Raw genomic sequence first — 14993 nt, forward strand, 5'->3', positions numbered from 1 at the left:
AAGCCGGCAATGGGGGGCAGTTGGGGGTGAGAAGGCCGGCGGGGGGACAGTTGGGGGTGAGCAGGCCGGCAGGCAGGTGAGTGGTTAGGAGCCAGCGGTCCCGGATTGCGAGAGAGATGTCCAACTGCTGTTTAGGGCCTAAACCGGCAGTCAGACATCCCCTGAGGGGTCCCAGATTGAAGAGGGTGCAGGCCGGGCTGAGGGACAACCCCCAGTGCACGAATTTCATGCACGGGGCCACTAGTACTATATAATAAAAGGCTAATATGCAAATTGACTGACCTGTGGAATGACTGGCTGTTATGATGCACACTGACCACCAGGGGGCAGATGCTCAACACAGGAGCTGCCCCCTGGTGGTCAGTGCGCTCCCACAGGGGGAGCATTGCTCAGCCAGAAGCCGGGCTTACGGCTGGTGAGCGCAGCAGCAGTGGCAGGAGCCTTTCCCACCTCCATGGAAGCGCTAAGGGAGGGCTTCCAGACTGCAAGAGGTTGTAGGCTGGGCTGAGGGAACCCCCCCTCAAGTGCACGAATTTCATGCACAGGCCTCTAGTGTCCTAATAATCACTAGGTTGATTCCTGTTGGAGTTGAGTCTCCCTGACACACAGAGGATGGTGTTTTTCTGTGCTGGTACTGTCTTCAAGCTCTCCTGATTGCTTCCCTTTCAGACAGCGGAGACTAATCTCAGGAATGGATGGGAAATGAAAGAAGTGACCAAGGAGTGCCAGCAAATTAAACGACATAAGTAAACTGGACAAATCCGCATGGGAAACATGGACTGTGGGCCACAGGGACTGTATCTACATACTCCACTCTCCTGTCCTGCTTTTTTGGGACAAGGCCCTGTACTCTGACCACATTAAAGCAGGGTGACCACGTATCTCAATTTTCCCAGGGCAAGGCCACTTTTACTTTTAAAAAGCATTCTGATTTGAATGATATATTATAGATCACTTTACCTAAAAGCAAAGTTAAAAATCAGCCAAAGAGGTAAATTGAACTTTTTTTTATTGATCTTCACACCTCTAATCCAATGAGCTTCTTTTTATCTTTCCACTTATGCTCAGGATTTCCTCTCCTTGAATTATGCAAGTGATTCTACTCTCTTTGCCACCAGTACAAATCCTCCCTTTCGTTTAAACCTCGGCTCAAGCACCACTTCCTTTAAGAAGCCTTCTCAGTATACTCTAACCTCCATAGGTCTCTCCTTTCTTTGAAGTTTTAGCAAATAACTTCACGCCTCCTGAGGTTTTAATACTATTTTCAAGTTGTTTTTGTATGTATATCTATAAAGTTGTAAGTTACTTAAGAGCAAAATCTTTGTCTAATTGCTTCTTTTATAACCCTTGCATGCCCTAGCTCTGCAACAAGGACAATAAATATTTTCCTATTTACAAATCTGCTTAACAAGCTGCTTGAGAACATAAGGAGAAGACCGCAGGTACCGCCCACTGCTGACTCCTTTTCTCGCAGCTCACTGTATTTTTCCTTAAAGCACTTAATACAGGATGCAATTATATTTTTATTTGTAGGGTTTCTGTTGGCCTCCCCTTTATACTGTAAGGCCCAAGAAGACAGGGAGCTTGTGTGTACTGTTTTTCACTATATACCCAAGACAGTGTTTGGCAGTGTTCAGAGAGTATTTGCTGATTGGAAGGATGTTAGAAGGACAAATCCTATATAATAAAAACCTAATATGCTAGTGTCCGACCGTTTGACCAGTCACTATTATGTGCACTGACCACCAGGGGGCAAATGCTCCGACTGGTAGGTTAGCTTGCTGCTGGGGTCTGGCTGGGACTGGGTGAGACAGGCCAGACACACCCTGGAGCCCTCCTGTGGTCCCTCCCCAGCCCCAATTGTGCACTGGTGGGGTCCCTTGATCTGGCCTGTGCCCTCTTGCAATCCGGGACCCCTTGGGGGATGTCAGAGAGCTGATTTCAGCCTGATCCCCGCAGACCAGGCCGAGGGACCCCACTAGTGCACGAATCCGTGCACTGGGCCTCTACTAGATGGATAAGGGGGGGGGGATGATTTCAAAGTGAACTATAAAGAAGATTTAAATTTTAGGGACAAGCATTTGAGAAACAAATGTGATTACATTTCTTGGGAAGGCATTCCCAGTGGCCCTCTCCTTCCCTCCACCCACACTAGAGATGTGCTCAGTGGGCGCACAGGAAACAAAGAAGCAGCTGGGACCAGCCCAGCTAGAGAAAGCAACCCATAACAATAACTAGTATCACACTTGTAATAGCAAAGGAAAAATTGTAAAGCTTGGCACAGTCCACTGGGAAAAGTCATCGGCTTCCAGGATCTACAATTTGGCCTGATCTTTCTCTGAAACAATGTGACTCCTGAGTCTATCTCTCCCTTTGCAGTTGAGTTCACTCCCTCATTACAGTAAAACCTTGATATAATGGACTAATTCGGGCAAGGGAGTATCAGTTAAAGCCAAAGTCTGTTATATAATAAAGTGGGAAAACTAACAAATTAGTTTACCTGTTTTTACTTAGATAGACATGTTTTATGTAATTAACATTACATATGTATGAAAGTTTAATTTCAGAAAAGTTTTCTATTTGTATTACTGTAATTTTAAATTTATACTGAATAGGTCTAGTAAATGCGTGCATTCACCAGTCACCTGAGTAAACAAATGCGCACGGGTGGGGCGTGGCTTAGTGCACTCGGAACGTCGGCTGGCACAGTTAAAACTGCTATAGAAAGTCATGCCACAGGACAACAGAACCAATTGCCAGCACGGTGCAGTGTGATCACGTGCTAATCATGCTTTATGAGTGGTGACTCTTGGATTTAAATATGTAGATATAGCTGTAGATATGTATATTTATTTATGTCAGCAAAATCACTACAGTGTCTTTTCAAACATGGCCTATTTGCTAAAATGTGTTAAAAATAACAAAAAAATAACCTGTTAATTTAATTATAAGCAAATCTTGGTTAAAAGCATTTAAAAATTAACAGAGTTTTAATTTAATTCTCACATATGATACATGGACTGGAAATTTTGTCTGTTAAATCCAAAGTCCATTAAATGAAAGCCTGCAAAATTGAGGGTTTACTGTAACTTTCATCTAGTCAACCAGCTCAGCCTCCTAACTTGTTTCTATGCCTCCAACTTCCCCTTCTTTCAGCCCACACCACACTATCACCGCAGCAATCTTCAATAGCATTTCCTCTTGAACTCTTCCTTGGTTCCTCCCACCCTGACCTTTTTGGAATTAATCCTCCCTCCTGTGCTCCAATAGCACTTCTCTGAACTACAGGGTACCTCCCCACACATACAATAAACTCCCCAAGGCAGTGGTCCGGTCCGCACCGTCTAGAGCAGTGGTCGGCAAACCGTGGCTCACGAGCCACATGCGGCTCTTTGGTCCCTTGAGTGTGGCTCTTCCACAGAATACCACGTGTGGGCGTGCACCTACAGTGCAAAGTTGACTTAAAACTTTAAGTAAAGTTTATCAAGTTATTTTTAGAGAATGTTGTGGAGTGAAAGAAGATGTAGTGTCGACGACTGAGAAAGGTATGTTGAGATGGTTTGCACATATAGAGAGGATGAACGAAAGGAGATAGACGAAACAAGTATACAAGACGAGTGTGGATACGAGCGTTGGAAGGGGTCGACCTCAGCGAAGGTACCTCAATCAGATTGAGGACGTTTTTAGCAAAGGCCAGCTTAGGAGTACCCCAATTAAGTTAATAACAATGTACCTACCTATATAGTTTAAGTTTAAAAAAATTGGCTCTCAAAAGAAATTTCAATCGTTGTACTGTTGATATTTGGCTCTGTTGACTAATAAGTTTGCCGACCACTGGTCTAGAGTCTTAGATGTAGAAGATGTTGAATAAATGCTTATCAAATTGATCCAATCATGCCTTATTTCTGCCCTTAAAATGTAGTTTGTTAGGGAAGCAGGATGTTCAGTGGGGAACAGCGAATGGCATGTCCCCAATGTGTCCCCTGCTCCTGCCGGTGAGGAGCATGCTGAACACAGGCCTGGAGGAGTGATGTGATTCTCAACCACATCCTTGTGTGATCGCCTGTGCCCTCCAGTCACTCTGCTCACCACAAGACAGGTGGTTGGTGACCAACACCTTTTATTCTTCCCTCAAGTTTTCCAGTGAAAAGCGCACACATGTCATGTGTCTTCACCTTGTCCCAGGGGCTCTCAGTTTATGTGCACCAGCCAAAGGGGAAATGGGAATGAAGAACCCTTCTCCTTTTTTTAATCCTCACTTGAGGATATTTTTCCATTGATTTTTAGAGAAAGTAGAAGAGAGGGAAAGAGAGAAATATCAATGCAAGAGAAACATATCATTGGTTGCCTCCTGCACGCTCCCCCCACCCCCACCCCACCAGGACCTGGGCCAGGGAGGTACGAGGTACGTGCCCTTGACTGTGCCCTTGACCGGAATCAAACACGGGACCCTTTGGTCCGCAGGCCGATGCTCTATCCACTGAGCCAAACCAACTAGGGTAGGAACCCTTCTCCTTTCAATCCTTCAAAACCAGAATGAAAATAGGTCACCTCAAAAAAACTCACTTGCCCCATATGCCATGAACAGTTTATTCTGTGAGCAATGTACTGCTGGTCAGTGTTTGGGAACCACGAAGTTTCCGTTGTCAGTAGGAAGGCTGTTTGGGATCTGCTGTCCCCTCAGAGCTGGAGATCTTCCTAGGCCCAGATCTCATGTTGTCACAGTTTCGTGACCCCAAAATGAAGTCACAGTGGAGACCTACCCCAACTACTACATCAAATAACAAGCCAGGCACCAAAGAACAACTTCATACCCTCACACTGCTTCTCTCCAACACCCTCCTCTTACTCTCCAATTCTGACAGTTTTAACATCAATCCATCCATGACTCTACCACCCTTCATGGCTTCCCACTTCCTCCATGCCCTGGCCTTCCCTCCTTACCCAACTTAAGGCCATCAATCATTATATCACTTCCCTGCACAAACCCTCACTTCCCTTGCCATTTCATGTTTTGTTGAACTTTTTAGGCTAAAACCCAACCCTAAGGCAGGCAAATGAATGTTCAAAGCAGTATTATTTATAATAACCCCAAAGTGGAAATAACCCGAATATCCATCAACTGGTACAGAGATAAACACAATGGGTATATCCACAGAATGGAATAGTATTCAGCAATAAAAAGGACAGCACTGATATGTGTTATTATATGAATAAACCTCAAAAACATGCTAAGTGGAAAAATCCTGATACAAGACCCCACATATTACATAATTTTGCTTATATGAAAGGTTCACAAAAGACAAATCCATATGCCCTAACCGGTTTGGCTCAGTGGATAGAGCGTCAGCCTGCAGACTGAAAGGTCCCAGGTTCGATTCTGGTCAAGGGCATGTACCTTGGTTGCGGGCACATCCCCAGTAGGAGGTGTGCAGGAGGCAGCGGATCGATGTTTCTCTCTCATCGATGTTTCTAACTCTCTATCCCTCTTCCTTCCTCTCTGTAAAAAAAAAAATCAATAAAATATTAAAAAACAAAGAACATGAATACTATTAAAAAAAAAAGACAAATCCATAGAAATAGAAAATAATGAGTGGTTCTCTGGAGCTGAGAGTGGGAAAGGGGGCTCTTACTGGAATGATGGAAATGTTCTAAAATTGAACTGTGGTGATGGTTACACAACTTGGTAAATTTACTAATGATCATTGAATTGTACACTTAAAATGGGTACATTTTATGGTATGTAACTTATATTTCAATAAAGCTGTATGTGTTGTTTGTTTGTTTTTTAAAAAAACAACTTATTAAATTGCCTGTTTTGTGATTCACTACACAGCTATAAGTAGCTGGAAAAGAGAAAAGCAACCACATTGGTCCCACTTAAGACTCAAATGACTTTTAAAAAATGTATTGCCCTAGCTGGTTTGGCTCAGTGGCTAGAGCATCAGCCTGTGGACCAAAGGGTCCCAGGTTTGATTCGGTCAAAGGCACATGCCTGGATTTTGGGCTCGATCCCCAGTAGGGGGTGTGCAGGAGGCAGCTGATCAATGATTCTCGTCGATGTTTCCATCTCTTTTTCCCTCTCCTTTCCTCTCTAAAATCAATAAAAATATTTTTAAATGTATTTATTGATTGATTTTAGAGAGAGAAGGAAAGGGGAAGAGGAAGAGAGAGAGAGAAAGGGAAGAGGGAGAGGGAGAGGGAGAGGGAGAGGGAGAGAGACATCGATTTGTTGTTGCACTTATTTATGCACTCATTGTTGCTTTTTGTATGTGCCCTGACCAGGGCTTGAACCTGCAAGCTTGGCGTATGGGGATGATGCTCTAACCAACTGAGCAAAGAAAGGTTCAGAAAAGGCAAATCTATAGAAATAGAAAATAACGTTCAAGTGAGTTCCTGAGTCTGTCCTCCAATCATACCATAATTCTCAAGCTCCTTTTGTCTCTTACTCTCCTCAATTATTTCACTCCTTCTCTCTCCTCAAATCTCTAACACCTCATTCCCTAGTCTCCCTTTTCATCTGAGAACCCTATTCCTTCTTTGCTCAGAAAACTGAGGCCATCAGAAGAGAACCTCCAGACCCCCATCATCACACCTCCCTGCTGCCTGTTAGTATTATGTTGTCTAGTAGCTACGTGCGGCTATTTAAATTAGTTAAGATTAAATAAAACTAACAATTTGGTTCCTTAGTCTTGCTAGTCTCTTTTCAAATGCTTAATAGCTACTACTTCATGGCTGTGGCTCCTGTATTGGATGGAGCAGAACATCTCCATCCTGTAGGAAGTTCTCCCGGGCAGTGCTGTTCAGAGACCTATCTGTACGTCTGCCTACAGCACATCCTGACTTATTGTGCAGCTCCTCTCACCTAACTCAAGGGCAGTGCTCCAGCAATTCTTTCCTTTCTCCATGATCAGGTTTCAGCTCTATAAGAGACCACTTCCATCAGTATATAACATGATGTTATTTTCCTCATCTTAAAAAAGTAAAAGGGGAACAGTTTGGGGTGACAGAAAAGTTTTGCAAATAGTGGTATTCTCAACACAAAAAAGAAATGTACACCTCAAACTTACATGGATGCTATATGCCAATTATATCTCAATTTAAAAAAGATAATGGTAATGGTTGCACAATACTGTAAGTGTAATTAATGCCATTGAATTTTAAGGATAAAAATCTTTCTAGTCAGCACTTCCCTACACCCACCATGAGCTATAGCCTTGTTTCTCTGTTTCCCTTTATAGCAAAACCTTCCAAAAGACTTGTCTATATTTGCCTTTTCCAATACTTATTCTGTTTTTGCTTTGGCCCATCTAATCTCTCAAGGGCTTACGCCCCACTACTCCATCAAAATTACTTTTATCAGCTGCCAAGTCCAATGGACAGTTATTCTTCCTCTCAGTTGATTTATCAGCAGCTTCTGATGACCCCCTCCTCCTAAAAACATTCTCTTCCCTGTTTCTGAGTCCCAGACCTGTCTCTCAAGACAAGCTCCTCTACCTTTTGCTCTCTGCCTGACTTCTTGGATTCTGGGCCTCCCTGACCCTCTTCAACTTCAACTGTCTGTTTACCTGGACCTCTGCCCACAGACAGCCTGACCCTTCCAACTCACCCCCGCCCCATTACCACTTCACCCGAATGCCCTGACTCCCCTCTCATCATTAATTCTGAGACCTTTCTGAAGAGCCAGCCATGCCCAGGTCTATTTGGTTTCTCTAGTTAAGACATAGTAAGGCCTATCCCATCCTTGACTGAGCCTTGTGCCTAAAAATAATGGACATGAACTTCTAGCTCCTTAAAGGACAGAGTCAATCTTCCTAATTGTGTTAGAATGCTCTCAATTAAAATAGATGAAGTTGGTTGCTGAAAATAATCAATGTTAAACACTTATTTGTATTTTCTTCATGGATCCATCTGCTTTACTTAGATTATTTTATTTAGATGATACTAGAACAGTGATGGCGAACCTATGACACGCGTGTCAGAGGTGACACGCGAACTCATTTTTTTGGTTGATTTTTCTTTGTTAAATGGCATTTAAATATATAAAATAAATATCAAAAATATAAGTCTCTGTTTTACTATGGTTGCAAATATCAAAAAATTTCTATATGTGACACGGCACCAGAGTTAAGTTAGGGTTTTTCAAAATGCTGACACGCCGAGCTCAAAAGGTTCGCCATCACTGTACTAGAATATACTTTGTATTCTGTTACCTAGAAAAAGAGAGTGCTTTTAGATTTCTCAGGAAACTGGACAAGGATAGAAGATGTGCTTGGGTCCAAATAAAAATAAAGTAAAATGATGGCTACTAGTGTCAGCCCAGGGCTGGAAGTTATTCAATCCTAGATTCCAATTTTCACCTTTACTAATCCTAACACATCTCTTAGGATTAAAGCCACATACCTGGAAGCATCAAGGAACGGTCTGTAGGCCAGGCTGACCCATTCTTCCCTGTTAGATGAATATTTTGGCTCCCGGGGTGTTTCTCTCATGGTGTCCAAATCCACTAAATAATGGCATTTACTGATGTCAATCTGCAATGGAGAAAGGCCAACTCTTCATTAGTAATTACAAGGGTGCCTTCAGGGTCAGGAACATAAACTGCAATTCTAAGCATTCCCAGAGTTTTAGAAGCATAAGCATCCAAGTCCTTAGATGTTACCTGTGTTCTCTCCAGTTGGGGCATTACCTAGGCTCCTGGGAGTAAGGGGGAGATACGCACACACCGAGCCAAAATATATGTAAGCTTTGTGAGTCTCAGATAAGAGTGTTGGGTGTTGGGGTATTACCTAGGCTCCTGGGAGTAAGGGGGAGATATGCACACACCGAGCCAAAATATATGTAAGCTTTGTGAGTTTTGATTCTAGTTTGGGTATTAAGTCCTTTTAGCCAAACACACTTCTGAAACTAGCATGAGTCTACAACCTACTCGAAAAATTACGTATCTTCTCTTGTTCACTATTGCTCCCTCCCAATGATCACTTCTTAATGCGGAGATTAAAGGCAAGACTAAACACACATGCTGATGTGAAAGGAAACCCTGTCTCTGCTGACAGAGCCGAGTGAGGGTGCAGAGATATCATGCATATCATCTCCTTCAAAAATTCAACAGAACAGACAGAGACATGGGAACTGTTCCTGCAGCAAAAGATCAATAAACTGTAAGAGTGGAGAAAATTATGAAAAAATATGTTGTAACAATAAGCAAAACTCGTCATTCAGTTGCTCACATCATGGAGACAACACAGCATCACAGGTGCTCAGAAGAGAATATTATAACCATGTTGGGCCTGGCCGGCGTAGCTCCGTGGTTAAGCGTCAACCTATGAATGTGGAGGTCATGGTTCCATTTCTGGTTGGGGCACATGCCTGGGTTGTGGGCTCAATCCCCAGTGTGGGGTGTGCAGGAGGCAGCCAATCAATGTTTCTCTCTCTCCCTCTCCCTTCCTCTCTGAAATCAATAAAAATATATTTAAAAAAAAACAGGAACCCCCGCCCCCACACACACATAATTGGTATTGTGCTTATAACAAAATTAATTCAATGGGATATGCTATAAACTGTAGGATACTTCTGCAGTTAAATAGTTCATTTCAAACATTCTCTCATCTTGAAGGCATCAGAATATTTACTACCCACAGGGAAAATTTTTAATTTTAAAGAAACTTTTAACTTTTCAAAAATAAAAAATAAAGACTTGAGGTGATAAACACATAATACAATATACAGATGATATATTATAGAATTGTACCCCTGAAATCTATATAATTTTATTAACCAATGTCATCCCAATAAATTCAATTAAAAATACAATAATAAAGATGACACAAGTTTCTCTGAGGTTAAATAAAACTCAAAGATAGAAAATATCACTGTGATATTGTGATTTAAAATAAATATATATTTTGGTTTTTGTCCACAGTCCTGGCTCACAGCTCCCAAAACACTTGTTATTTCCTAGTTAATAGCAATGGGAGCATCTTTTATTATAATATTAGGTCTCCTGTCCTCAGTTCCTGAAATTCCTTCAAAGCCATAGAGATGAAAGGGGTGTCTCATTATTCATAGCAAGCTGCTTTCAACAGCAACTGAGTTTATATTAACAGGGTAACTTTTGGAAAGCACCTAAAAATGAGAGAGGAGGCTGGTCACCAAGTGATTAGAGGGTTCAAACTTTCAGCCCTACCCCTGACCTCTGAGGAGGAAAGAGAGATTATACCCTGAGTTTAATCACCAATGGCCAATGATTTCATTAATCATGACTGTGTAATGAAGCATCCATAAAAACCCAAAAGAACGGGTCCAGGAGATTAAGTTGGTAGAAGTTTTTCAAAAAACTGGACGAATCTACTAAAATTGAACATAGGTATCTCCTATGATCCAACAATTCTACTCCTAGGTATTAGATTGAACCATATGAAATCATTAATATCTGACTGTTTAATGTACAAAAATGGTCATTTCACATGGTTCAAGCTAAGTATATCCAATTGAAATGCATGCAGCAAAAAGACAAGTTCAAGAATGTTCAGTGTCATTATTTGCAGTTGGTTCAGATTGGAAAAAAACAAACATCCAACAGTAAAATAATAAATTGTGGTATAGCCATACAATTAAATACTATCTATACTACTAAAAGGGTAATATGCTAATTAGACCAGAAGTCTTCCGGACATCCTTCTGGACAAAGCTGCAGTGGCTGCAAGGGCCAAAGGCAGGCAGCCATGGCGGCGGCTGCAAGGGCAAAGGGAAGGCAGCCATGGTGACTATGAGGGCCGAGGGAAGGCCGCTGTGAAGGCCGGCAGTGGCAGCAGCAGCGAAGTGATGGGGGCGGCGCCTTCCCCTGATCGCCCAGTTGTCCCACCCGCCTCCCCCCACAGAGGGAGGCCAGAGGCAGCAGCAGCAGTAGCTGGGGCGATGGGGGGCACCTTCCCCTGATTGCCCAGTCGCTTCCCGCAGAGGGAGGTCAGAAGCGGCAGCAGCAGTGGCGGGGTGATGGGCCAGAGGCAACAGCAGTGGCTGGGGTGATGGGCAGCGCCTTCCCCTGATCAACCCGGTCACCTCCCGCAGAGGGAGGCCAGACTGTGACGGGCCTAAGCTGTCAGTAGGACATCCCCTGAGGGCTCCCAGACTGTGGGATCAGGCCTAAACCAGCAGTCAACATCCCCCGAGGGGTCTTGGATTAGAGAGGGTGCAGGCTGGGCTGAGGGATTCCCCCCGCCCCCGTGCACAAATTTCGTGCACCGGGCCTCTAGTCTATAATAATAAAAGCGTAATATGCTAATTAGACCAGACGTCCTTCCGGACATCCTTCCAGACAAAGCCGGGGCTGCGAGGGAAGCCCAGGTCCTGGGTGCCAGAGGGAAGCGGTGCCAGCAGCCAGGGGAAGGAAGGCCTATTCTTGCACGAATTTCGTGCATCGGGTCTCTAGTATAGTAATAAAAAAGAACAAACCACAAATATATGCAACATGCATGATTATCACAAACAAAATGTTGAGTTAAAGGATTAAGACACAAAAAATGCAATATGATTCCATGTATATGAAGTTCTACAACAGGCAAAACTAACTCATCCTGTTTAGGAATGCATATAAGAGGAGTAACTGTAAAGAGGAAAGCAAAGAAATTATTATAATAGAGTTGGGAAGCTCCATCTGAAGGGTGAGTAGGTAGTGACAAAAGGAACTGCTGGAAGCTTCTGGGTGCTGGCAATGCCCTGGGTGATGGTTAAACAAGTATTTGCTTTATTTTCTATTATTATTAATTTACTGCACACTTATGCTTTATGCACTATGGATTACACAGAATTGAAGGTTTTTTAAGTGCATATAAGAAAAATTCAGTCGCCTCTGGCTTACAGTAAACTCTGTTCTTCCCCAACCTCTCACTCAGAGTAATAGTCTCATTTTCTCCCAGCATTATTTTTATGAAATGAAGATTCCAGTCTCACATCTGGCTCTGCATACGGGCTGTTTCTCCAGGGGAGAGAAAGCATACTGAGAATTGACGTCAGATCCAATTCCATTCCACAGAACGCTCTAAAAATGACCCTTTGCATAAACACTTCAGGAAGCAGCCTTTTTGGTCTGAACCTCCACTCTGTAGCTCCCAAGGATTTTGAAAACATAAAAACTTTTTTTTTTAAGTTTTGCAAGTACCATGTCTCTGAAATGAAACAAAAGCAGCAAGGGCCACAGACTCTCATGGTCTCATGCCTAGACCTCCTCTGGTGAGGGAGCTCTGAGTAGGACATTTTAATACTTGACCTCAGCCAGACACACTACAGTCCTCATTATCTAGACTGGGTGTTGGGTACATGGTCTTTCAGAGATGTGGATAGTAACTAATTAATGCCCAACTATGCCAGTCAGCTTTAGGCTCCACTCATTAACCATCCATATATAAATTCCATTTAAAGTAAAGTTTTATAAAGACAGAAACCGCCCTAGCTGGTTTGGCTCAGTGGATAGAGAGCATTGGCCTGCGGACTGAAGGGTCCCAGGTTCGATTCCCAGTCAGAGCACTGTCCACGTTGCAGGCTCAATCCCCAGTAGGGAGCATTCATGAGGCAGCCAATCAATGATTTTTCTTTCATCATTGATGTTTTTTTCTTTCTCCCCTTTCTCTCTGAAATCAATAAAAAAATATTTTTAAGAAAAGACATAAATCAAGACAAAAATCATATTAATTGCAATCCTAATCCATTTTTTAAAATGTAATCTCTTTAAATCCTTTCTAGGAAACAGATGCTAAAGATTCTTTTTTTCTAAGAAACAGTTATTGAACAACTGAAACACACAAGCACAAAAGCCTCTGGCAGAAAAATGGTTAGTATGATCAAGGGCAGGCTCTCTATTAGAGATGAAATAAGATAATTAGAAAAAGAAGCTCTAACAATCAATCAATAAAAAGGCAACCTATGAAATAAAAAACAATATTTGCAAACCATATATCTGATAAGATATTAATGCTCAAAATATATAAGGAATCCATACAACTCAATAGCAAAACAACAAATATTTTTTTAATATATTTTATTGATTTTTTACAGAGAGAAAGGGAGAGGGATAGAGAGTTAGAAACATTGATGAGAGAGAAACATCGATCAGCTGCCTCCTGCACACCTCTTACTGGGGATGTGCCCGCAACCAAGGTACATGCCCTTGACCGAAATCGAACCTGGGACCCTTCAGTCCGCAGGCCGATGCTCTATCCACTGAGCCAAACCAGTTAGGGCACAACAAATATTTGATTTAAAAATGGGCAAAGGTCCTCAACAGACACTTTTCCAAAGACATACAGGTATATGAAAAGGTGCTTAATATTACTGATCATTAGGGAAATGCAAAGCAAAACCACAATGAGAGCCCAGCTGGTGTTGCTCAGTGGTTGAGTATCGACCAAATCACCAAGAAGGTCACTGGTTCAATTCCTGGTTGGGGCACATGCCCGGGTTTTGGGCTCGATCCCCAGTGGGGGCGTGCAGGAGGCAGCCAATGGATGTTTTGCTCTCACTGATGTTTCTATCTATCCTTGCCTCTCTCTCTAAAAATCACTAAGAATATATTTTAAAAAACACAAAGACCACAATGAAATATCACCCACACCTGTTAGAATGGCTATCATCAAAAAGATAAAAGATAACAAGTGCTAGTGAAGATGTAGAGAAAAGGGAACCTTGGGTACACTCTTGGTAGGAATGTCAACTGGTATAGCCTTTATGGAAAACAGCAAGGAGGTTCCTCAAAAAATTAAAAACATAACTACATACTATATTATCCAACAATCCTAGTTTGGGTATATATATATGAAGGAAATGAAATCACTATCTTAAAGGGACATGTGCACCCCCATGTTCACTGCAGCATTATTTACAACTAGAGGCCCAGTGCATGAAATTCGTGTACGGGGTCGGGGGTGGAGGGGGTCCTTCAGCCTAGCCTGCAACCTGTTGCAATCTGGGACCCCTTGGGGGATGTCTGACTGCTGGTTTAGGCCCGACTCTGTTAAACCGGCAGTCAGACATCCCTCTCGTAATCCAGGACCACTGGCTCCTAACTGCTGGCCTGCCTGCCTGCCTGCCTGATCGCCCCAAACCACTCTGTATCCCTACCTTATCACCCCTACATGCTCACCTGCCTGCCTGATCGCCCCTAACCACTCTGCCTGCCTGCCTGATTGCCCCTAACTGCTTGCCTGCCTGCCTTCTCGCCCTAACCGCTCGCCTGCCTGCCTGCCTGATTGCCCCTAACCACTCTGCCCGCCTATCTGATCACCCCTAACCACTCACTTGCCTGCCTGATCACCCCTAACCACTCTGCCTCCCTGCCTGATCGTCCCTAACTGCTCGCCTGCCTGCCTGCCTGATCGCCCCTAACTGCTAGCCTGCCTGCCTGATTGCTCCTAACCACTCGCCTGCCTGCCTGATCGCCCCTAACTGCTAGCCTGCCTGCCTGATTGCTCCTAACCACTCGCCTGCCTGCCTGATCGCCCCTAACTGCTAGCCTGCCTGCCTGATTGCTCCTAACCACTCGCCTGCCTGCCTGATCGCCCCTAACTGCTAGCCTGCCTGCCTGATTGCTCCTAACCACTCGCCTGCCTGCCTGATCGCCCCTAACCACTCTGCATGCCTACCTAATTGCTCCTAACTGCTCGCCTACCTGCCTGATCGCTCTTAACTGCCTCTGCCGGCCTGCCTCATTGCCCCTAACCACTTGTCTGCCTGCCTGATTGCCCCTAACCACTCACCTGCCTGCCTGATCACCCCTAACCACTCTGCCTGCCTGATTGCCCCTAACTGCTTGCCTGCCTGCCTTCTCGCCCTAACCGCTCGCCTGCCTGCCTGCCTGATTGCCCCTAACCACTCTGCCCGCCTATCTGATCACCCCTAACCACTCACTTGCCTGCCTGATCACCCCTAACCACTCTGCCTCCCTGCCTGATCGTCCCTAACTGCTCGCCTGCCTGCCTGCCTGATCGCCCCTAACTGCT

The 14993-nt window shown here is 43.8% G+C and overlaps 1 protein-coding gene across 3 annotated transcripts in view; it reads right to left on the minus strand.

Annotated features, from left to right (window-relative positions):
• ALG9 (ALG9, alpha-1,2-mannosyltransferase) overlaps positions 1-14993 on the minus strand; it is a 105114-nt gene that overhangs the window by 11360 nt on the left and 78761 nt on the right. For all 3 annotated transcript variants that reach the window (XM_014539496.1, XM_014539500.1, XM_014539494.1), the window contains one exon: positions 8404-8534. In XM_014539496.1, coding sequence (XP_014394982.1) covers positions 8404-8534 — 131 coding nt within the window. The remainder of the gene's footprint in view (positions 1-8403; positions 8535-14993) is intronic.

Source organism: Myotis brandtii, unplaced genomic scaffold (assembly GCF_000412655.1).
Source record: "Myotis brandtii unplaced genomic scaffold, ASM41265v1 scaffold105, whole genome shotgun sequence".
NCBI classification, from domain to species: domain Eukaryota; kingdom Metazoa; phylum Chordata; class Mammalia; order Chiroptera; family Vespertilionidae; genus Myotis; species Myotis brandtii.